The 25521-nt window shown below is 43.1% G+C and overlaps 1 protein-coding gene across 4 annotated transcripts; it reads left to right on the top strand.

Moving 5' to 3' along the window:
* The first annotated feature begins 252 nt into the window (after positions 1 to 252).
* On the top strand, positions 253 to 21688 carry LOC112264906 (transmembrane protein 268). Of its 4 annotated transcripts, none has more exons than XM_024441821.2 (10): positions 253 to 391; positions 5128 to 5197; positions 6098 to 6227; positions 6584 to 6678; positions 11763 to 11870; positions 12074 to 12226; positions 18032 to 18142; positions 20424 to 20513; positions 20882 to 21100; positions 21361 to 21688. In XM_024441821.2, the coding sequence occupies exons 3-10, from the start codon at positions 6110 to 6112 to the stop codon at positions 21529 to 21531; spliced, it is 1065 nt and encodes a 354-aa protein (XP_024297589.1). In that variant the 5' UTR covers positions 253 to 391; positions 5128 to 5197; positions 6098 to 6109; the 3' UTR covers positions 21532 to 21688. The 4 variants fall into 4 exon arrangements, with proteins under 4 accessions (XP_024297589.1, XP_024297590.1, XP_024297588.1 ...); XM_024441822.2 differs by lacking the exon at positions 253 to 391 and adding an exon at positions 4874 to 5027; XM_024441820.2 differs by lacking the exon at positions 253 to 391 and having other exon boundaries at positions 4879 to 5197.
* Positions 21689 to 25521: the final 3833 nt, after the last annotated feature.

Genomic DNA, 25521 nt, shown 5'->3' with positions numbered 1-25521 from the left:
AACTTCATTGTAATTTCAACACCAAGGTGGAATCCTTCACACATTTATTACATGAGTCATCAGATTGTTGTCCCCAGACAATGTTTCAGGTCAACTGAGTTAATCTATTTAGTCTCACAAAAGTATACAGATTTCCATGATCTAATTTCTAATTTGTCAGTGTGTGTGTGATCGTGTGTTTGTGCACGCTCGTGCGTCCATCATTGCATACGTGTGTGTGTGTGTGTGTGTGTGTTTGTGCATTCATGCCTGTGGGGCAAGAGTTAATGTGTGACAGTCCCAGCCCATAGCAGCAGACCACCAGACCAGAGTCATGACAACCTGGAGAACATCTGCTAAACTCACTGGCATCCAGATCAACTCACACACCAGCTGGGACAACAACGCTAAGGTAGGTAAGGAATAGTGTTTGTGTGTTTAGGCAATGTGTGTGCATTGCTGCCTCATATATTTCAAGTACGATCTTAGTTCTGTCACCTCTGTGAGGTTATTTCCATTTGTTTATTACAAGAAAAGTTGTTGTGGACTCATTGTCTCATTCACTCTCTCATTCTGAGAAGTGTAGACCTCATTCCACCAGTCATGTGGTTAGACTAATGAGTCAAGCTGGGAGAGCGAGAGGGGGGGGGGCGGGTGTAAGTGAGTAAGAGGGGGTCAAGTAAAAGTAAATTACACAACAGGGCCAAAAGTATGTGGACACCCCTTCAAATGAGTGGATTTGGCCACACCCGTTGCTGACAGGTAAATAAAATAAAATCGAGCACACCACCTTGCAATCTCCATAGACAAACATTGGCAGTAGAATGGCCCGTACTGAAGAGCTCAGTGACTTTCAATGTGGCACCGTCATAGGATTTTCAACAAGTCAGTTTGTCAAATTTCTGCTCTGCTTGAGCTGCTCTGGTAAACTGTAAATGCTGTTATTGTGAAGTGGAAACGTCTAGGAGCAACAACGGCTCAGCCGGGAAGTGGTAGGCCACACAAGCTCGCAGAACGGGATCGGCGAGTGCTGAAGCGCGTAGTGCGTACAAATCATCTGTCGAACACTCACTTCCGAGTTCCAAACTACCTCTGGAAGCAACTTCAGCACATAACTGTTCGTCAGGAGCATCATGAATTGGGTTTCCATGGCCGAGCAGCCGCACACAAGCCTAAGATCACAATGCACATTGTCAAACATTGGCTGGAGTGGTGTAAAGCTCACCCCCATTGCACTCTGAAGAAGTGGAAATGCATTCTTTGGAGTGATGAATCACGCTTCACCATCCGTCAGTCCTATGGACGAATCTGGGTTTGGCGGATACCAGGAGAACGGTACCTGCACGAATGTATAGTGCCAACTGTAAAGTTTGGTGGAGAAGGTCTGGGGCTGTTTTCATTGTTCGGACTAAGCCCCTTACTTCCAGTGAAGGTAAATCTTAACACTACAGCATACAATGGCATTCCAGATGATTCTGTGTTTCCAACTTTGTGGCAACAGTTTGTTGAAGGCCCTATCTTGTTTCAGCATGACAATGCCCCTGTGCACAAAGTGAGGTCCATACATAAATGGTATGTCGAGATCGGTGTGGAAGAACTTGACTAGCTTGCAGAACCTTGACCTCAACCCCATCGAACACCTTTGGGATGAATTGGAATGCAGACTGCGAGCCAAGCCTAATCGCCCAACATCAGTGCCTGACTTCACTAATGCTCTTGTGGCTGAGTGTCACGATCGTTATATAAATAATCGGACCAAGACGCAGCGTGAGTAGAGTTCCACAACAAAGAATTAACGAACGTGCAGTACGTAGCCCACATAGGCACGAAACAAATCAATATCCCACAACGCAAAAGGGACACACTAAGTATGATCCCCAATTAGAGTCAACAATATTCAGCTGCCTCCAATTGGGAACCATACTCACACACCAACATAGAACTATAATAACTAGAAAAAAAACCTAGTCACGCTCTAACCTATTACACCATAGAGAACCAAGATGGGGAGGGTTAGGGTGGGCAACTAGCATTGGTGGCGGCTCCGGTGCGGGACGTTGCACACGCTCAGACCGCGGATCCGGCCATGAAGCCGGACTGACTGGGCACCGGCGCAGAGGAAGGATCCGGCCATGGAGCGGGACTGGACGCCATGCCCATACTGGGCACCGGCACAGAGGAAGGCTCTGGCCATGGAGCGGGACTGGACTCCGTGCCTGGACTGGGCACCGGCGCAGAGGAAGGCTCCAGCCATGGCACCGGCGTAGGAAGCTCCGGGCCGTGGACTGTCACTGGAGGCTCTGGACTGTGAACCGTCACTGGAAGCTCTGGGCCGTGGACTGTCACTGGAGGTTCCGGGCTGTAGACCGTCGCTGGAGATTCAGGGCTGGTGACACACTCTTCAGGAAGAGTGCGGGGAGCCTGCACAGGACGTACAGGGCTGGGAAGGCGCACTGGAGGCCTGGTGTGTGGAGCCAGCACAGGTTTCACCAGACTGATGACACGCTCTTCAGGGCGAGTGCGGGAAGCCGGCACAGGACGTACCGGGCTGGGAAGGCGCACTGGAGGCCTGGCGCGTGGCGCCGGCACAGGTTTCACCGGACTGATGACACGCTCTTCATGGCGAGTGCGCTGCAGACTACATCTAACCAACATCTCTCTCCGATCTCCCTCCGCCAATTGCTCCATCAACTCCCAACTCTGGCTCTCTCCTCGTCTCAGCCGACCACCCTTTGTGTCCCCCCCCCAAAAAAAATCTTGGGGTTGCCCTTGGGCTGTTTGTGGCCGTCGCTGTCTTCCTATACTCCTTGGCGACTCCTGCCAAGGAAGGCTCACATCCACCCAGTATTTCCTCCCATGTCCAACTCTCCTTTAACTCCTGGGCACGCTGCTTGGTCCTGTAATGGGATATTCTGTCACAACCATCGTTTAAATAATCGGACCAAGGCGCAGCGTGAGTAGAGTTCCACATATTTATTATTGTGAACCTTCAAAACAACAAAGAATTAATGAACGTGCAGTACGTAGCATACATAGGCACTAAACAAAACAATATCCCACAACGCAGGTGGGAAAAGGGACACACTAAGTATGATCCCCAATTAGAGGCAACGATATTCAGTTGCCTCCAATTGGGAACCATACTCACACACCAACATAGAACTATAATAACTAGAAAACTCCCCTGAGTCCCCACAGAAATGTTCCAACATCGTTTATTGCAGCAAAGGGGGGACCAACTCCATATTAATGCCCATGATTTTGGAATGCGATGTTAGACGAGCAGGTGTCCACATACTTTGGGCCATGTGGTGTATATTGGGAAGTGTAGTTGTATGTGAGGAAAAAGGACCAAATAGTTGAGACGGAAAAGGTTAAATGCTTCTGGGGGAATGTTAGAAATGCTGTAACTGTATTAAAGTAAATGTGACTTTAAAAGGGGATTTTGGTAATGAGGCTCTTTATCTATTTCCCCAAAGTCCGATGAACTTATGGATACTGTTTTTATGTCTCTGTGTCCAGTATAAAGGAACTTAGAGGTTGTTTTGCGAGCCAATGCTAACTAGAGTTTGCGCAATGACACTAAGTCTATGGGTATGCTAACAGATACACATAGACTCCCAGTCATGGAAATGACTTTCATCTTAAGTGCGGGTAGGTAGGACCTTTAAATGTAATAGTATCTACATTGTATAGTCTCTGGAGAGTTGTCCTATTAGTCATGTGCATTTCTTTATGTTCAGAACCTCAACTGTAACTGGTGCACACAACGACTCTGTAAAATGGTTTTTATCTTTACAAAACATTCCTAGAAGTAGGAGTAGAGTGAATAGATGAGGAGAAAACCCTGAAGAGCTTTTCCCCTCACATCTGTCATAAAACCTTTCGTAGAGAAACACACAGACACACACAACACACATCAAACATCACATGCTCTTACACAGCAATACACAGTCATTCACATAAAAGTGTAAACAGGCACTTGTAAAGGTACTTTTTTCATTAGGGGCACCAGCGTAGTCAAACTGTTTGAAAGTTTGCTTACAGCAGCAAGTGAGAATGAGAGTGTGTGCTTAAGAGAGAGGGAGAGAGAGAGATTTATGTATGTTGATTTATTTTCCCTTTTGTACTTTTGTACTTGTATTTGCACATCGTTACAACACTGTATATACAACATAATATGACATGGGAAATGTCTTTATTCTGTGGAACGTCTGTGAGTGTAATGTTTACTGTTCATTTTTATTGTTAATTTCACTTTTGTTTATTATATACTTCACTTGCTTTGGCAATGTTAACATATGTTTCCTATTCCGATAAAGCCCTTGAATTGAATTGACAATAGGCAGACCTGGCTCTCAAGATAAAACAGACTATGTGCACACTGCCCACAAAATGAGTTGGAAACTGAGCTGTACTTCCTAACCTCCTGCCAAATGTATGACCATATTAGAGACACATATTTCCCTCAGATTACACAGACCCACAAAGAATTTGAAAACAAATCCAATTTTGAAACACTCCTGTATCTATTGGGTGGAATACCACAGTGTGCAATCACAGAAGCCAGATTTGTGACCTGTTGCCACAAGAAAAGGGCAACCAGTGAAGAACAAACACCATTGTATATACAATCTATATTTATGTTTATTTATTTTATTGTACTTGAACAATTTTCACATCATTACAACACTGCATATATACATAATATGACATGTGAAATGTCTTTATTATTTTGGAGCTTTTGTAAGTGTAATGTTTACTGTTCATTTGTTATTGTTTATTTCACTTTTGTTTATTATCTATTTCACTTGCTTTTGCAATGTAAACATGTGTTTCCCATGCCAATAAAGCCCTTAACATTGAATTGAGAGAGAGAGAAAGGAGAGAGAGATAGAGGGCGAGAGAGAGGAAAATAGAGAGAGGAGAGAGAGAACTGGTGTAGGGGTAGAAGAAGACAACAAGCTTGCCGACAGCATTTTCACCCGTTTGTGCTAAAATGTGCCTCCCTCTCTAACAATCAAATGAGAGACACCGAGGGAAAGACGGTGGGAGAGAGAGAGCAAGAACGAGAGAATGAGAAAGCAACAGTAGTGTCTGAAAATGTAGCTGCTCTCTGTCCCTTTATTTTCTCACTTTCTCTTTCAGAGTTTGTAGCTGTTGAAAGCAGAGCGATAACTTGGCTGTGTATTGTGCGTTGAAGACTGACCCTGTTGAGGTGCAGTATGTCTATCTCATCTTATTACTGTGGTACAGCTTAGCCACTTTTAACAGAAACCTGTGAAGTCTGTAGCCGGGAAAAAAAAAGTCAGCTACTAAAATGTTTGTTGAAACTTAAGTTGAAACTCGAAAGTGCTGAATCAGAAACCTTGTTGGTAAACTTTAGTTTCATTCTTCTGTTGGTTTCTCCAACATGCTGACATAACATAGCAGAGCAATGTAATCTTTTCTAAAAGGAGAAGTGATGTGGTTTCCGGTTGCTTTTGAAACATAGGACACATCAAGTGCTTGTCTTAACTCAACTGACTTTTCCAGTTCTCAAGATAAGCTTTGGCGTTTGATGCCATTGCTAGATAAAGCTGTAGTCTCCGATTGGGCATCTCGAAGGGAGCTTCAGCCATTGGACATGTTTTCTCCAACAGTGTCAGTCAGTACAAGCCATGCCCCAGGAAAACACTATATACTGAGGGAATATTCGTCAAATGTTCTAATTTCAATGTCTTTCTTTGTTTTGCATCACACTGGAATGTGCTGCTTGCTGTAATGTTATTACTCACTTCATATACTGTGTATACTTTACACACATATCTGACAACCTACGGCACATGGGACAACTGGGAAGTGGTGTTGTAATCAGACCAAGCATCTGTCTGCTTGACGGATGTAGCCTGATCCAAGATCTATTTGTGCAGGCTATCCAACTCTTTTAGTCATTGTAGGAGTTGGCAAGACAGCAAAAACAGATCTGGGACCAGGCTAACGGGAACTGTGTTGCTGTGGTCAGATGCACTGTGTATTTCACGCTGACGGTCAGGGCCGTTCATGCTCTTACTCATTTTCTCTGAATTACGGTTCCAGGGATTTTGATTCAACTGTATGACTGGTTTTGCTCGTTCAGGGTCTCGTCATCATGGATGAGATGGAGGACAAGACTTCTGTGCATTCAGACGAGAGTGATGTTGAAGCTGACCTGAGACGATCATCCGAGATCCTGCCAGAAAACAGAAGAACGTCTAGATGGAAGAATGGTGTGTAGTAACATAGTTATCAAATTGTACTAGGGGTAAAATTCTGATCAATATATGGTCTTTGTCAAATAATTATTCTTGGTTTGTTTCTCTTCTTTGTTCTATTTTTTCCCTCTTGGCAAGTTTTTGGGATAAACAAATCCTTTTCACAATGTCCCACTTTATTTATTTACCCTTAATACCTTTTTTATTATTTCTCAATGTTTTGACTCTCTCTCCTTTTTCATCACTGTTAAAATCTCTGTCAGAATATGTTATTGTCAAAATGAACACGCTCCTCGCCTCTCTCCCTCCTCTCTCTCCTACCGTCTCTCTCTGCCCCTCTCCCTTCTGTTTCCCCCCTTTCTCTTCTCCAGGTCAGTGTGTGCTGGCAGTACCAACCTCCTCCATGCTGAGCCCCAGGTTTGATCTGTCGCTCTGCAGGGCTCTGCTGGAGAGGGACGGCTTCCAGGTCAGAGCAAACACACACATACACATAAACACACACTCTCTCCCTCTCTCTGGGTGCCCACTGGCCATTTTTATTCTCATCAAATGTCAAGCAGCCTGTCCACTTGTGTGGGGAGCTTGAACTAAACTCAGCAAAAAAAGAAACGTCCTCTCACTGTCAACTACATTTAACTTTTTAACATGTGTAAATATTTGTATGGACATAACAAGATTCAACAACTGAGAAATAAACTGAACAAATTCCACAGACATGTGACTAACAGAAAGGGAATGATGTGTCCCTAAACAAACGGGGGGTCAAAATCAAAGTAACAGTCAGTATCTGGTGTGGCCACCAGCTGCATTAAGTACTGCAGTGTTGCCAGTTCTTGCTGTGAGATGTTACCCTACTCTTCCACCAAGGCACCTGCAAGTTCCCGGACATTCCCTAGCCCTCACCATCTGATCCAAGAGGTCCCAGATGTGCTCAATGGGATTGAGATCTGGCATCTTTGTTGGCTATGCAGAATACTGACATTCTTGTCTTGCAGGATGCAGGAAATCACGCACAGAACAGGCAGTGTATGGCTGGTGGCATTGTCATGCTGGAGGGTCATGTCAGGATGAGCCTGCAGGAAGGGTACCACATGAGTGAGGAGGATGTCTTCCCTGTAACGCACAGCGTTGAGATTGCCTGCAATGACAACAAGCTCAGTCCAATGATGCTGTGACACACCGACCCAGACCATGACCAACCCTCCACCTCCAAATTGATCCCGCTCCAGAGTACAGGCCTCGGTGTAACGCTCATTCCTTCGACAATAAACGCAAATCCGACCATCAGCCCTGGTGAGACAAAACCGCCACTCATCAGAGAAGAGCACTTTTTGCCAGTCCTGTCTGGTCCAGCGATGGTGGACTTGTGCCGGTGATGTCTGGTGAGGACCTGCCTTACAACATGCCTACAAGCCCTCAGTCCATCCTCTCTCAGCCTATTGCGGACAGTCTGAGCACTGATGGAGGGATTGTGCGTTCCTGGTGTAACTCGGGCAGTTGTTGTTTCCATCCTGTACCTGTCCCGCGGGTGTGATGTCCGGATGTACCGATCCTGTGCAGGTGTTGTTACACGTGGTCTGCCCCTGCGAGGACGATCAGCTGTCCATCCTTCCTCTCTGTAGAGCTGACTTAGGCGTCTCAGTACGGACATTGCAATTTATTGTCCTGGCCACATCTCCTCATGCCTCCTTGCAGCATGCCTAAGGCACGTTCACGCAGATGAGCAGGGACCCTGAGCATCTTTCTTTTGGTGTTTTTCAGAGTCAGTAGAAAGGCCTCTTTAATGCTCTAAGTTTTCATAACTGTGACTTTAATTGCCTACGGTCTGTAAGCTGTTAGTGTCTTAACGACCGTTCCACAGGTGCATGTTCATTAATTGTTTATGGTTCATTGAACAAGCATGGGAAACAGTGTTTAAACCCTTTGCAATGAAGATCTGTGAAGTTATTTCGGTTTTTATGAGTTATCTTTGCAAGACAGGGTCCTGAAAAAGGGATGTTTCTTTTTTTGCTGAGTTTAAATGAACTTGTAATCTCACTTCCTCTATCAGACTGTTTTTATGTCTCACCAAAATATAGGCCTACTGTTATTCCGACCTGAAAAGGTTTCATGAAGAAAAACATGCTAAAGCCACAATCTTGAATTTGTGTGTCAGCAAACAGTCCCAAAACTTAATTTGCTAGGATGGAGAAATGCAAGCAAATTCATTGATAAAGTTTTGCATGCCATGACTTAGTCCATGAGATCAACATGATAGTTGAACATATTTTTAAGCTATAGGCAATAGTTTGTTTAAAATAGACTTAAACTAAATCAAAATATAAACCATGGAGTGAGGCCGCGATTCCAGCCTATTGCCCCTTTTAGGCTATGCACCTTTTAAAGGCAGTTTCCGTGTTCGCAGAGACAAACGCTGTCGCCTCTATCGGAAATTACTTTACAGATCGGAATGAATCCCCGGCCTATCCTTATATTTTGGGTTATGATGGGGTAAGACCGGTGTACTAAGCTCATGAAGCATTTTAAAGTTATATTCTTAAAAATCAGTATACCGTGTCTAATTAATTGAAATAAAATTGAACCGCAGTTAATGTTGAAAATTTTACCTCAAGTCAAAGTTGTTGGCCAAAACATCACATCCAGTGTGTGTTTTTGGTGTCAAAAGCCCTGTACCAAATCATGGCACAGGAATTATGAGAAGAATACATCTCCAGAGGTGATATGACTTCTTGCGTGGCAATACCCCCTTATCTAGACTGGCTGTTGTGATGCATTTGGAGTGGAGCGGCTGGACACCTTCTTCCCGATAGCTAAAGAACCAACCCTTCTGCGCATGTGCAGGATTTGTTTGGCTGCCCAGAGAACAGGTTACACTGGACAATTGCAATGATGAATGGAGAAGGGAAGGTGTCCAGGGGGTTGGAACTGGGGCGGAACGAGGCGATTACCTTTGGTCTCTCAGCATCAGCCCCTTTGAGCACAGGGAAGTGAGAAATAACTTTCTCTCTTTTATCTCTTTGAATTTGTTTTTGTTAGGTTCTGGAGTGAATTTGACAGATTAAACAGCTTCAGTAAAGGCTGAGGTTAATAGTACATTCATATAACATTTACTTTGAGATAGTGGATGTGTCACGTCGGTACATGATCCGCCTATGACATGATGCCCACCAGCCAAACCTTCCTTCTGTAAATTAGAATAAAGGACAGGACCCACTGCAGCCCAGCATACCTACCTGCCTACCAGCCCAACCAGAACCATGTTTGTGTTCCTCTGTGCTGTCTCTATCTTCAGCCTTGCTTTGGGTATTAAACATGACACTCCTGACCGGGGTGAAGAGCTATCCCAAAAATCCTGCCCCATGGGCTGGTACGACTTTAATGGATGCTGCTATAAGTACAATTCCACACGACTGGACTGGGCAGCCGCTGAGTCATACTGTGTGATTTAGGGAGCAAAACCCTAATCAAGACTTTCGGCCTTTAGAGTTCTACACCTGGATCAGGTTGTCTGAGATAGTTAGGGAGAGGCAGGGCCAGATAATGCAGAGTCCCTGGGCCCAGGCCCGTGGGGGGCCCAAGAGGCAGCAAAACAAGTATATATATACAGTACCAGTCAAAGGTTTGGACACACCTGCTCATTCAAGAGTTTTTCTTTACTTTGACTATTTTCTACATTGTAGAATAATAGTGAAGACATCAAAACTATGAAATAACACATATGGAATCATGTAGTAACCAAAACATTATTAAACAAATCCAAATATATGTTATATTTGAGATTCTTCAAAGTAGCCACCCTTTGTCTTGATGACAGCTTTGTACACTCTTGGCATTCTCTTAACCAGTATCACCTGGAATGCTTTTCCAACAGTCTTGAATGAGTTCCCACATATGGTGAGCACTTGTTGGCTGCTTTTCCTGCTTTTGATCCCGCAGAACTCCATCACTCTCCTTCTTGGTCAAATAGCCCTTACACAGCCTGGAGGTGTGTTGGGTCATTGTCCTGTTGAAAAACAAATTATAGTCCCACTAAGTGCAAAGCAGATGGGATGGCGTATTGCTACAGAATTCTGTGGTAGCCACAGCATTTTTACCTAGTGGGAAAAAATCTGAGCGGCTTTAGTGGCCCAGAAAAGAAAAGTACAGAAAATAAAACAACAGCAGGAGCAAGAACTTAAACAAAAAATGCCCAAACTGACTGTTATTTGATTTATTCATTTTTTTGGTACTTTTTACCTATTTTTTCTCCCCAATTGGTAGTTACAGTAATGTCCCATCACTGCAACTCCAGTGCGGACTCGGGAGAGGCGAAGGTCGAGAGCCATGAGTCCTCTGATACACGAGCCGCCAAGCCGCACTGCTCGCTTAACCCGGAAGCCAGCCGCACCAATGTGTCAGAGGAAACACTGTACAGCTGGCGACCGAGGACCGTGCATGCGCCCGGCCCACCACAAGGAGTCGCTAGAACGCGACTGGACAAGGACATCCCGGCCGACCAAACCCTTCCAATTTCTCGGACGATGCTGGGCCAATTGTGCGCCGCCTCAGGGGTATTCCCGGTCGAGCCGACTGCGACACAGCCTGGGATCGAACCCAGGTCTGCAGTGATGCCTCTAGTACTGTGATGCAGTGCCTTAGACCGCTGCGCCACTCGGGACGTGTCACTGGTTATTGTTCTGTGCAACACATAGACACAAAGGACAATGACAACCAAAGGTCTGCAATCGCACATACGAGAGATCAACCCATTGACAGAGTGGGTGCCTTGTGCTGCACATATTCTGAATTTGGTCGGGGTAAGTACTGTGAACTGCCTTGAGACAGATTCGTTTTTCACATTTGTGCTGTCAATATTTAACTTTTGCTCCAAATCCACTTGGCGATGGCAGATTGTTAAATCAGGTTTACAACCAAATGAAAACAGTTGAATAGCAACCCGCAAATCTCTTTCCGGTTATGAGGTGGTCTGCACATGCAAATGCCTCATAAGCATTATGCCTCATGTCACCGCTTTACAAACCTGACGCACAAAGACATAGACGACGCAAAAAAACATGCTGATGAGTCAGTCGTAAGCGGCAGAGCCTGACCTCGTTTATCAATGACAGGACAGCAGAAATTTACCGGCGGTCATAAGTCATACAAAGAGCTAAACAGCCGTTATACTCTGTAACTGTTTTAAAGTCACCACTGGCCTCATGGTGAAGTCCCTGAGCAGTTTCCTTCCTCTCCGGCAACTGAGTTATTGAGGTCACTGTATATTTGTAGTGACTGGGGGTATTGATACACTACCCCAAGTGTAATTAATAACTTCACCACTCAAAGGGATATACAATGTTTTTGAAATAAATATGTCACACACACTTTTACAAACTTTTGACCATCCACATCCCTGACACATATTGCAGGTCAAAGTCTTTTTTCCCTTACCTTGTTTATTTTGTGGAATGCATTTTGGTAAAGTATGAAGGCCATTGCATGGAAAATTACATTTAGAATACATTATTACCATGTATCCACTGTTTGGTTCATTTGGTTTCTCCACTGTAGATTCCTGTGGCAGACTTTGAGACACCTCTAGACATAGCACTGGATGTGCCATCGGTCAGGAGATACCTGTTCCTTAACTCTTCTCTCATCCACTTCATCATGGCACCGGTAGGGTCCCTCAAAGTCTTGATTAATAACACAAGGGTGATTTTGTTAGTTATTCTTTTTTTACATCCATTACATTATTCACAATAGTGTCCAGTATCTGTTGATCTCCTATACCATCTGGGTGTCTTCTACTAATGTGTCCTGTATTTGTTCAGAGTTAGTATGTTCAATTTATACTGTGTATCATTTTATCTCCCCTCCAGATTATATATGTGGTGATATGGTGTGCTGTGTTCTCCACTCTTCATATGTATCTCTCGGTCACTGACTACTGGGTCCTCTGCCTGTCTGTCAGTCTGGTCTCCATCTTCCTCACCACATTCATCATCGTCATCCTCTACTATAGTAACAAGCAGGTGGGTGTTCAATCTGTTTATCAGTCTGACAGCACTTAATGTTTTACTGCTTTGGGCTAAAGTAGGGTCATACAGAGGGTATCTTGGTAGTCTTAAACAAATCTACTTTGAAGCAAAAGTATACACCTCACACACATGGTTATGGGCTTAAAAAAAGAAAACACCTAGTCATATACAGATACAGAATTTAAATGTATTACATTTTGAGTTTGCATCGCAATTACACTTTACAGTGCATTCAGAAAGTATTCAGACACCTTCATGTTTACAGCCTTACTCTAAAATGGATTAAATTGTTTTTTCCCCCTCATCAATCTAAACACAAATGAAAATATGACTGGAGTCATTGCAAATACATTTTTGCCACTAAGTGGGCATGTTTAATTAATTAAAGTAAAAGTTATCAAAGCTCTATCGCAATTGCCGATCGGTTGTTAGAACGCGTTAGATTGACGGTAACAGTAGTCAAATTAGGCTTCAGGTAAAACATTTTTAAAAGTTTTAAAAACACTGGCTGTTGTTGACAAGCATATATAGTTAATGTACATATTATTAATATTAAATTCAGTGATTGAAATGATGACCGCATCCTCAGTAGCCAATTTGGGCAGGCTATTGGGAGAAACAAGCACGTCTAACCTCGAAATCGCCTCGCTATTCATGTTGAATACATTTTTTCTGTTAATTTGAACTAAGCAAGCTGCTAAATTGTTCAGTTTACAGCTTGCCTACATCTTGTCTAGGCTACTGTAGACTATCTGAAATTAGATGTAGGCCTATCAGGAGCTATAGGCATCCTTCCTTTATCTAAGCAAACCATGGCAAAGTTGATTATAAACCCAGATTTTAGTCTGTAGCCTATGCCTATTGAAATGACAAGTCAATCTCGCAAATCGGCCATTTATAATGGTTTGTAGTCTTAACATCTGGCACATAACAGCACAATTGCCAGAAAGTAGGCTAATATTTTTTTATGTTCGTCTAAGTGTTTCTTGCTAAGATATTGAGATCCTCTGTCCAACTTTCCTCACTTAAACTCTCCTGTCAGATTTATCTATAGTTATGCACATGCGCAAAGGGGATTTGTTTACAATTATAAACCTGATTCCAGCCCTGAATGCTGATTGGCTCAAAGCTGTGGTATATCAGACCATATACCATGGGAATGACAAAGCATTTTTTTACTGTTCTAATTATGTTGGTAACCAGTTTTAATAGCAATAAGGCACCCCGGAGGATTGGTTTGTGGTATATCAAATAAAATGTTATTGGTCACATACACATGATTAGCAGATGTTGTTGCGGGTGTAGTGAAATGCTTGTGATTCTAGCTCCGACAGTGTAGGAATATCTAACAAACTACATAACATATACCCAATACACACAAATCTATGTAGGAATGAATTAAGACTATATACAGTGGGGCAAAAAAGTATTAAGTCAGCCACCAATTGTGCAAGTTCTCCCACTTAAAAAGTTGAGAGAGGCCTGTGATTTTCATCATAGGTACACTTCAACTATGACAGACAAAATGCCACCAGGGACTCAAATCCTGCAGTGCCAGACGTGTCCCCCTGCTTAAGCCAGTACATGTCCAGGTCTGTCTGAAGTTTGCTAGAGAGCATTTGGATGATCCAGAAGAAGATTGGGAGAATGTCATATGGTCAGATAAAACCAAAATATAACTTTTTGGTAAAAACTCAACTCGTCGTGTTTGGAGGACAAAGAATGCTTAGTTGCATCCAAAGAACACCATACCTACTGTGAAGCATGGGGGTGGAAACATCATGCTTTGGGGCTGTTTTTCTGCAAAGGGACCAGGACGACTGATCCGTGTAAAGGAAAGAATGAATGGGGCCATGTATCGTGAGATTTTGAGTGAAAACCTCCTTCCACCAGCAAGGGCATTGAAGATGAAACATGGCTGGGTCTTTCAGCATGACAATGATCCCAAACACACCGCCCGGGCAACGAAGGAGTGGCTTCGTAAGAAGCATTTCAAGGTCCTGGAGTGGCCTAGCCAGTCTCCAGATCTCAACCACATAGAAAATCTTTGGAGGGAGTTGAAAGTCTGTGTTGCCCAGCAACAGCCCCAAAACATCACTGCTCTAGAGGAGATCTGCATGGAGGAATGGGCCAAAATACCAGCAACAGTATATGAAAACCTTGTGAAGACTTACAGAAAGCGTTTGACCTCTGTCATTGCCAACAAAGGGTATATAACAAAGTATTGAGATCAACTTTTGTTGTTGACCAAATACTTATTTTCCACCATAATTTGCAAATAAATTCATAAAAAATCCTACAATGTGATTTTTCTGGATTTGTTTTCTCATTTTGTCTGTCATAGTTGAAGTGTACCTATGATGGAAATTACAGGCCTCTCATCTTTTTAAGTGGGAGAACTTGCACAATTGGTGGCTGACTAAATACTTTTTTGCGCCAATATACATATGGACGAGCGATGTCAGAGTGGAACGGACTAAGATCCAATAGAATATTATAGAAAAATAGTAAACACACATGAGATGAGTAATGCCCGATATATAAACATTATATAAAGAGAAGAGGCTCAGTTGCACCACCTTCACCACACTGTCTGTGTGGGTGGTCCATTTCAGTTTGTCAGTGATGTGTACTCCAAGGAACTTGAAGCTTTCCACCTACTCCACTGCGCTCCCGTCGATGTAGATAGGGGGGTGCACCCTCTGCTGTTTCCTGAAGTCCACGATCATCACCTTTGTTTTGTTGACATTGAGTGAGAGTTTGTTTTCCAGGCACCACACTCCCAGAGCCCTCATCTCCTACCTGTAGGCTATTTCGTCATCGTTGGTAATCAAGCCTACTACAGTTGTGTCGTCTGCAAACTTGATGATTGAGTTGGAGGCGTACTTGGCCACGCAGTCATGGGTGAACAGGGAGTACAGGAGAGGGCTGAGCACACACCCTTGTGGGGCCCCAGTGTTGAGGATCAGCGGAGTGGAGGTGATGTTTCCTACCTTCACCACCTATGGGCAGCCCGTCAGGAAGTCCAGGACCCAGTTGCCAGGGCAGGGTTCAGACCCAGGGACTCGAGCTGAATGATGAGTTTGGAGGGTACGAGGGTGTTGCATGCTGAGCTATAGTCAATAAACAGCATTCTTACATAGGTATTCCTCTTGTCCAGATGGAATAGGGCAGTGTGCAGAGTAATAGCGATTGCATCGTCTGTGGATCTATTGGGGAGGTAAGTTAATTGAAGTGGGTCTAGGGTGGCAGGTAAGGTAGAGGCGATATGATCCCTAACTAGTCTCTCAAAGCACTTCATGATGACAGAGGTGAGTGCTACGGGGTGATAGCCATTAAGTTCAATTACCTTTGCCTCCTGGGTACAAGAACAATGGTGGCCATCTTGAAACATGTGGGGACAGCAGACTGGGATAGGGAGAGATTGAATATGCCCATAAACATACCAGCCAGCTGGTCTGTGCAAGATGGCAGCATCGCAACTAGCTCTTAGAAAACGTTGCAGTATTTTGTTTTTTTATGTACTACTTTTTACATTATTAGCTCAGGAAATGTTTTGTGTCATTACATACAGCCGGGAAGAGCTATTGGATAATAGAGCGGCAGTAAGATAACCACCAGCATTACGACCAGGAATACGACTTCCCTGGAGCAGATCCTTGTTCACTCTCCCCAGAGCAATTCATCCAAGATATTGTCGGCGGCTGTGTTTCATGATTAACGACTCATGGTGTAATTCTAGGAACATACATGAACTCAAGTCATTTTGTTCACCCTACCTAGAATACCTCACAATTAAATGCAGACCATATTATCTCCCAAGAGAATTCTCCTCCGTCATCACCACGGCCGTTTACATCCCACCTTAAGCCGAAACCTTGACGGCCCTCAAAGAACTTCAATGGACTTTATGCAAACTGGAAACCACATTTCCTGAGGATGCATTTATTGTAACTGGGGATTTTAACAAAGCAAATCTGAGGACTAGGCTGCCAAAATTCTATCAACATATTGACTGCCCTACTCGCACTACTAAGACTCTCAACCATTGCTATTCAAACTTCCGGGATGCTTACAAGGCCCTCCGCCGCCATCCTTTCGGCAAATCTGACCATGACGCCATCTTGCTCCTCCCATCCTATGGGCAGAAACTCAAACAGGAAGTGCCTGTGCTTTGTACTATATGGCCAATATACCAGGGCTAACGGCTGTATCCAGGCGTCATGCTTAAGAACAGCCCTTAGCCATGGTTTATTGGCCATATACCATACCCCCTTGTACCTTATTGCTTAAACGAGATAGCAGTCAAATGAGGTAAATCGACTTCCATAGCAGTCAAACGAGGAAATCGACATCCATAGCAGTCAAACGAGCTAAATCGACTTCCATAGCAATCAAACGAGCTAAATCGACTTCCATAGCAATCAAACGAGCTAAATCGACTTCCATAGCAGTCAAACGAGGAAATCGACATCCATAGCAGTCAAACGAGCTAAATCGACATCCATAGCAGTCAAACGAGGTAAATAGACATCCATTGATGGAAAATGATCTGTCGAGTTTAATAAGGGCAAATTGTCTTTTCTCTAGGCGCAATAATTAATTTGAGGAAAACTAAGTTTGCTTCTAACGTCATTACAGGTTACTACGATATTCCGTATTTGGCTCAATCGTGTTATGGAAAAGGGTTAATTGTATAAAATATACAATTCTTGCTGTATACAAATACAATTGGTCTAGTTTTCAGGCTTTTGGGGCGGGTTTTGAGTGGGTATTGGTCAGAAATTTCACATGCAACACTTGTGTCTGAGCGGTACACACTAAGTCACTGCATAGGGAGGGATACTCATACATGCTATATTATGATACTTCTACCGAATAGGACAGGTTCTACATAGTTGGAAAGGTCAAAGACTGTAGAAACCAAATGTGCATAGGTGCTGCACAGAATATTTGCACATTTTTCCCAGAAATGGATTTACGCCTAGCTAAAACATCAATACATTAGCATGAACCATTTTAGACTAATGTGAACGAGGCCATCTTTTCCGGTACATCTGAAAAGATTATCAAATGGTTGTGATGGAATAATGACATCATAACCATAGCTTCAATAAAAGGTAAGTCATTATGTTTTTTTTAACCAATGGCTTATTGGTGGTTTATTGGATAACGTATTGTTGTGATCAAACCGAATGTGCATGGGTTACAATGGATGACATATGAGCAGGGAGAATATATAATATGGATTTTTGGGCAAGGACATCTGCTACATGATGAAAATGTAAATGAGCAGTGAGCAGCTGGTAATTTATGGCTCTGCTGACAGCTGGGGATTTATGACCTTGTGTTGGAGGGGAGCAAGGCTGATAAAGATCTTAACTGGTGATTTGGCTGGCTGAGGGCCTGTTTGACATAGAAACACCTGATTTTCAGCAGTTTTAATCACAATTTAAATGAATTATGAAAAATATGAATGAAATCCCACTGCAGGAAAAGAGTCTTAAATGGGCAGCCTAATTATAAAATGCCTTCTAATCTTTAATCGCAGTGCTAAAATTAGTAAGCTGTGGTAGCAACTTAAATTATGCATCGATATTAATAGGAATACATCTGTGCTTGTGGAAGCAAATGAATAGACTACATAGATATGCCACACAAGAGGATTGAAGATAAATATTCAGACACTTTGAAACCTATGCGGTTCATTATTGAAAACCATCAATTCTATAGAGATATTGGACTGTAGTCTGAAAACAGTTCTAAGACCAAAAAACATTAACGCAGATCTTCCTACAGATAAACATCAACATTGACGTGCGACTCATCCAGGTGAATGAGAGGCTGAGCCAACATATGCTGCTGGTGGGCGTGGCTGACTGGGTGCAGAACTGCACTGGAACTCTACAGGTAGCCTACAGTAACCTGCACATATAGGCAGCTCAATCTGAGATGGAAGACATTTTGTGTCAAACCTTTTTATCACACTCCCTTTCTTGTAATCGAGATTACTTCTAAATACCTTTACTGTTTTTTTGTGGTATAAATCTAACCGCTTCCATTGACCGATCATTATGGCAAGACACTTTGAAGTTATATATCGATGAATTGATTCTGTGGTTGAATTGAAATAGGCCCTTTTATATCCTAAATCAGACAGTAACAAATGTTCTAGCTCGTAGGAAGTCAAAACAAAAAGGGAGGAACTTTATTAGCGGCATCAATCACTATCAACAGATACAGTGGGGCAAAAAAGTATTTAGTCAGCCACCAATTGTGCAAGTTCTCCGACTTAAAAAGATGAGAGGCCTGTAATTTTCATCATAGGGACACTTCAACTATGACAGACAAAATGAGGAAAAAAAATCCAGAAAATCACATAGTACGATTTTTTATGAATTTATTTGCAAATTATGGTGGAAAATAAGTATTTGGTCACCTGCAAACAAGCAAGATTTCTGGCTCTCACAGACCTGTAACTTCTTCTTTAAGAGGCTCCTCTTTCCTCCACTCGTTAGCTGTATTAATGGCAGCTGTTTGAACTTATCAGTATAAAAGACACCTGTCCACAACCTCAAACAGTCACACTCCAAACTCCACTATGACCAAGACCAAAGAGCTGTCAAAGGACACCAGAAACAAAATTGTAGACCTGCACCAGGCTGGGAAGACTGAATCTGCAATAGGTAAGCAGCTTGGTTTGAAGAAATCAACTGTGGGAGCAATTATTAGGAAATGGAAGACATACAAGACCGCTGATAATCTCCCTCGATCTGGGGCTCCACGCAAGATCTCACCCCGTGGGGTCAAAATGATCACAAGAACGGTGAGCAAAAATCCCAGAACCACACGGGGGAACCTAGTGAATGACCTGCAGAGAGCTGGGACCAAAGTAACAAAGCCTACCATCAGTAACACACTACGCCACCAGGGACTCAAATCCTGCAGTGCCAGACGTGTCCCCCTGCTTAAGCCAGTACATGTCCAGGCCCGTCTGAAGTTTGCTAGAGAGCATTTGGATGATCCAGAAGAAGATTGGGAGAATGTCATATGGTCAGATGAAACCAAAATAGATATTTTTGGTAAAAACTCAACTCGTCGTGTTTGGAGGACAAAGAATGCTGAGTTGCATCCAAAGAACACCATACCTACTGTGAAGAATGGGGGTGGAAACATCATGCTTTGTAGCTGTTTTTCTGCAAAGGGACCAGGACGACTGATCCGTGTAAAGGAAAGAATGAATGGGGCCATGTATCGTGAGATTTTGAGTGAAAATCTCCTTCCACCAGCAAGGGCATTGAAGATTAAACATGGCTGGGTCTTTCAGCATGACAATGATTCCAAACACACCGCCCGGGCAACGAAGGAGTGGCTTTGTAAGAAGCATTTCAAGGTCCTGGAGTGGCCTAGCCAGTCTCCAGATCTTAACCCCATAGAAAATCTTTGGAGGGAGTTGAAAGTCCGTGTTGCCAAGCAACAGCCCCAAAACATCACTGCTCTAGAGGAGATCTGCATGGAGGAATGGGCCAAAATGCCAGCAACAGTGTGTGAAAACCTTGTGAAGACTTACAGAAAACGTTTGACTTCTGTCATTGCCAACAAAGGGTATATAACAAAGTATTGAGATAAACTTTTGTTATTGACCAAATACTTATTTTCCACCATAATTTGCAAATAAATTAATTAAAAATCCTACAATGTGATTTTTCTGGATTTCTTTTCTTCTCATTTTGTCTGTCATAGTTGAAGTGTACCTATGATGAAAATTACAGGCCTCTCATCTTTTTAAGTGGGAGAACTTGCACAATTGGTGGCTGACTAAATACTTTTTTGCCCCACTGTACCTGAATGAGATGAATCCACAAAGTCTACCCACTGGGCACAGACGTCAATTCAACGTCTATTCCACATTGGTTCAATGCAATTTAATTGAAATGATGTGTAAACAACATTGATTCAACCAGTGTGTGCCCAGGGGGTAGTGACCATAGACCCGCACCTTGAGTGTCACTAAACGGAACACGGGAAATGATGTGTATTACAGAAATTCCATATGCTAAATATTGTGTTGATCCCTCTAGACCAAATATGAACTTTGGTCATCTAAACTGTCCTCATTACATTCATCCATCTGTCTCTGTTTGTTTGTCTCAAACCCGTGCCTGCCTCTCTGTGGTCTCGTCTCGCTCAGCTGTTCATTGTGTACTGGGATACGGCCCGCTGCTTGAGGACACTGACTGAAACTCTAGAGGAGATGAGCTTTGTCGGAGATGAGGCCCAGGTAGGTACATCACGATGTCCCCATGTTCGCTCTATTGATTTGTGTCCGTGTTCTCTTTGGCAAGGCTTTCAGTAGGGACATTCTGTTTTGGGAAGCCAATGGGATATAATATGCATAGATCGATATTGACAAATCTCTGTGTACTGTTATAAGGAATTGTCTGAGCAAAATTGAAATGAAATTGGACATTGACAATAGGAGACATTTGAGTATTACATATTGTGTTTTAGGCCTATCATCGGAGGGTTTTATTTGGTGTATATTGCCTTTCAATTGCCTCGTAAGGCAATCTTGTGATGATCACCATTCAGTGTTTCTGTGTTGCACTAGCAGACAATGCACTGTAACGGGTTCCCCTCACTCCCTAGAAGAGACTCGAGAAGAGAATGTCCCACCTTGTCCTGGTGTCAGAGGTCATGACCCTTGACCCTGTGGCGGTGGAGTCAAGTGTTAATGAAGGTTCTGATGAGGAAAGGCCCCTCTTGATGAACGATGAGGCTGGAGGCAGTACCTCAACCAGCCAGAGGGAGGACACCAAACTCACTACTAACTACATTTTGGTACCGGACCAAATACTACCAGCTCAGGTTAGTTAGACTGCTTTCAATAATACTTGTAATCTTATGTTACAATGTAGACACCTCGCTAAAGGATTTTTCTTTTGTGCCTCATGTTGAACAAATGGTATTCCAGATTAGTGGAGGCTGGTGGAGGGAGAAATCTGGAGGACGGGCTCCAGCCACCACTGTTTAAGATATAGCCTACCTCTAGACTGTAGCATGTGTTCAATACAGTATTACGAAGTCTCTTTTGTTGTTATGTTAAACTAACATATCCCTTTTTGCAGGCCAAAGCACTCCAACTTCTACTGACCTACGGTGCGGTGTATGTCAAGCTGTTGGTATCTGAAAAGCTGCCAAACTCCACACACCACCCCCTACACCACAGGAGGAATCACTGCACCACTGCCTCCCTTTGTCTCTGTCAGTATATAAAAACCAAGGTCCTAGGATTATAAGACTGGGACACAGAAACGCTGGTGCGTTCCACTTTAAATAATATGTTACTGTAGGACAATAGAATATTTGCACTGGCAATATAAAAGTCACGATTTAGTACCCACTTGTGTACGTTTTGCATTAAATTATACAAACAATAAATATATATATCTTTAAGGAGGTTTGTCCTTATGTAGACAGGGATATTAATTTACGGTTCATGCTAAGACATTTTGGGAGTGCATTTAGATAAACAGGGCAAAGTATGAATAAGAATATGTTCTTAACTGACTTGTCTAGTTAAATAAAGGTTAAATAAATACAAATAAAAAGGTTTTGGGGAGATATAAAAGAGAGTGGGGGTGAACAAGAGTGGTAAACAAGAGTGAACAGTTTCATTGATGCAGAGAAAGTATTAAGCTCAAGGGGTCAACATGAATCATTGATCTTGGCTGACTGCACAGCTACACAGAAGGAGCATGTGGCACACAGTTTCATTCATTGCCCATCGTTATTAATCAGCCTTGACGCAACTGCTGAGGTGATTGGCTCATAAGTATCCGGTGCTCGGCCCGATGACACAAACACACACAGTGAGTGACAGTGCAGGTCCGCTCAAGGGAGGCAGGGAGGTGTAGTGGAACAGAGATGCATGTTGCGACAGACCAAGTAAAACGATCGCAGAGATGCTGGGTCGCTCTTCGGGAGGCTAAATGACCATCTGTGTTCCTGCAGACACAGTCTGGCCTGGTCCCACCACCTCTATCTCAGAGGAGGCTGGTGGGAGGAGCAATAGGAGGACGGGCTCATTGTAATGTGTGGAATGGAATAAATGGAACAGAGTCAAATGTGTTTGATGTGTTTGATACCGTTCCATTGATTTCACTCCAGCTACATTGAGCCCGTCCTTCTATACCTCCTCTCACCAGCCTCCTCCCACCAGATATTGAGTGATCGTTCATGTTCTGACAGTGAGAGAAAGAGAGATACAGGGATGGAGGAATCCGGGCCAACTATAAATACGCACCTAAGAGAAGTAGGGAGTGGAAAGGCCACAGAGAGAGAGTGGGAGAGAGTGAAAGACAGAGAGCGAGATAGCTGTAGAGTACACATCACTGTTACCTACTCTTGCACAACAAAAAAAAAACATTTTATTCAAACAACTCAATTCATACACAACAGATGCATGTGTAATATCCATGAACAGAAATAAACCCCAAGAAAAGTACATGTACACTGTGATTCGCTAGCCAATTTGAAAATGCCAATCCATTACATTTACAAGCTCAGAGAAAAGGTATGAATACTGCAAAGAAGCAGTGGCATTTGCCCAGCCTGTCATCTTAAATGACACAGAACGGCCTCACAAAACAAGTATGTGGGGAGAGAACAGTGTAGATCTAAACACAACTAGATATGCGAGGAGTGAGCCTAAAAAGCATAAGAACATTCCATACCAATACATCTCTTGTATAGAGGTGAGTAACAGCACTACGGGTCACAGTACTGTGCTTACTTTGCACTCAACATATTTCTAGAACACTGTGTTATCAGAATAAGAACATATTCTCCAAATACAAATGTACATTATAAATATAGTAATGATAATCAAATGTAAAAGAGATTTCCATGTAACAGAATAATAACCATAGTAGTAATACTAATTTAATAATACTTTTGGAATAAAACGTCACCCTAATAACAATATTCAAATCTGTAATCATGGTCCTTCACGAGAAACAATACATTTTCTAATATCTCTGAATAACTTTATCATAGGAATTGAAAACAGAGAAGCAGATTAGAGATATGTCTAGAACTACGGTTCCTATTTTGCAATGGACATCAGAAAGAGAGACAGAGAGAAATAGAGGGGGTCTATTGGGGTAATAATAGACAAATTGAGGAGAGTAAAATGCTAGTGTACTGTATTATTAGGCATAGATTTTTTTTCTCTCTCCTCAGAGACATTCGTTTTCAGTGCCACCATCAGTATTTCTGCTTGACTGATTCCGTCTCAGGTCATTTTAGTTCACGCTGTTACGCGGCAACCCTCTTGGCTCTCCAACACGAGGCAGCACACCTCATAAAGTGATAGGCTAGATTAGAGACCAAATGTGTTTGACGCAACCCTTATTATCAGATAAGACAATTTGGGAAAAGCTGAGAGAATTGTAATAATGACATGCATTACAGAGTATTGTCTGTAGCATATAAGTTCTTTGTCTACAACCTTTTACTCTGATAAACTATTAACTAAGATAATACTATTTTATTGGCTATTATAACCATTAATATTAACAAAACATTATTTGCAAAAGCTGCAATTTCTCAAATTTACACTACACTAGCCCTATATATAATTACATAGCCTTTTTAATCTTGCGTCAGTCCAAGCACTTTCCATCAAATGTGTAGCTTTTTTCTTTAGTACTGCAATACTTTATTCTATATGAAATTAGAAAATGGACCAACCACTTCAATTAGACAAGCAACTGTTGTTCTAAATGTGTCTATTTCTACAATTCTACAATTGTCTATTGGAGTGTATAAAAACAATTCTAAGCCTGCTGACATTAGCCAAGGTGTACAAAGTAATTATGTCAGTTTCTGTGCTATGTCAACGCTGGGAAGTGCTAGTCATCACAAACGTCATCAAATGTAATGTAAACTCAGCAAAAAAAGAAACGTCCCCTTTTCAGGACCCTGTCTTTCAAAGATCATTTGTAAAAATCCAAACAACTTCACAGATCTTCATTGTAAAGTGTTTGAACACTGTTTCCCATGCTTATTCAATGAACCATAAACAATTAATGAACATGCACCTGTGGAACGGTCGTCAACACTCAAACAGCTTACAGACAGTAGGCAATTAAGGTCACAGTTATGAAAACTTCGTAAACTAAAGAAAAACACCAAAAGAAAGATGTTCATCTGCGTGAACGTGACTTAGGCATGCTGCAAGGAGGCATGAGGACTGCAGATGTGGCCAGGGCAATAAATTGCAATGTCCGTACTGGGAGAAGCCTAAGACAGCGCTACAGGGAGACAGGACAGACAGCTGTTCGTCCTCGCAGTGGCAGACCCCGTGTAACCCAATCGGTACATCCGAACATCACACCTGCCAGGAAAGGTACAGGATGGCAACAACAACTGCCCGAGTTACACCAGGAACGCACAATCCCTCCATCAGTGCTCAGACTGTCCGCAATAGGCTGAGAGAGGCTGGACTGAGGGCTTGTAGGCCTGTTGTAAGGCAGGTCCTCACCAGACATCACCGGCAACAACGTTGCCTATGGGCACAAACCCACCGTCGCTGGACCAGACAGGACTAGCAAAAAGTGCTCTTCACTGACGAGTTGTGGTTTTCTCTCACCAGGGGTGATGGTCGGATTTGCGTTTATCGTAGAAGGTATGAGCGTTACACCGAGGCCTGTACTCTGGAGCGGGATCGATTTGGAGGTGGAGGGGTTCGTCATGGTCTGGGGTGGTGTGTCACAGCATCATCGGACTGAGCTTGTTGTCATTGCAGGAAATCTCAATGCTGTGCGTTACAGAGAAGACATCCTACTCCCTCATGTGGTACCCTTCCTGCAGGCTCATCCTGACATGATCCTCCAGCATGATAATGCCACCAGCCATACTGCTCGTTCTGTGCGTGATTTCCTGCAAGATAGGAATGTCAGTGTTCTGCAATGGCCAGCAAAGAGCCTGGATCTCAATCCTATTGAGCACGTCTGGGACCTGTTGGATCGGAGGGTGAGGGCTAGGGCCATTCCTCCCAGAAATGTTCGGGAACTTGCAGGTGCCTTGGTGGAAGAGTGGGGTAACATCTCACAGCAAGAACTGGCAACACTGCAGTACTTAATGCAGCTGGTGGCCGCACCAGATACTGACTGTTACTTTTGATTTTGATTCCCCCCTTTGTTCAGGGACACATTATTCCATTTCTGTTAGTCACATGTCTGTGGAACTTGTTCAGTTTTTGTATCTTGTTATGTTCATACAAA

Source organism: Oncorhynchus tshawytscha, linkage group LG13 (assembly GCF_018296145.1).
Source record: "Oncorhynchus tshawytscha isolate Ot180627B linkage group LG13, Otsh_v2.0, whole genome shotgun sequence".
Lineage (NCBI taxonomy): Eukaryota > Metazoa > Chordata > Actinopteri > Salmoniformes > Salmonidae > Oncorhynchus > Oncorhynchus tshawytscha.
The sequence above is the reverse complement of the archived record's forward strand: the minus strand, read 5'-3'. Positions and strand labels throughout refer to the sequence as shown.

Bases quoted from the DNA above. Each gene is read 5' to 3' on its own strand.
- LOC112264906 (XM_024441821.2), top strand. From the start codon at position 6,110: ATGGATGAGATGGAGGACAAGACTTCTGTGCATTCAGACGAGAGTGAT. The intron at 6,679-11,762 runs GTCAGAGCAAAC...TCTCCACTGTAG, and splicing joins TGGAGAGGGACGGCTTCCAG to ATTCCTGTGGCAGACTTTGA. The intron at 11,871-12,073 runs GTAGGGTCCCTC...TCTCCCCTCCAG, and splicing joins TCCACTTCATCATGGCACCG to ATTATATATGTGGTGATATG.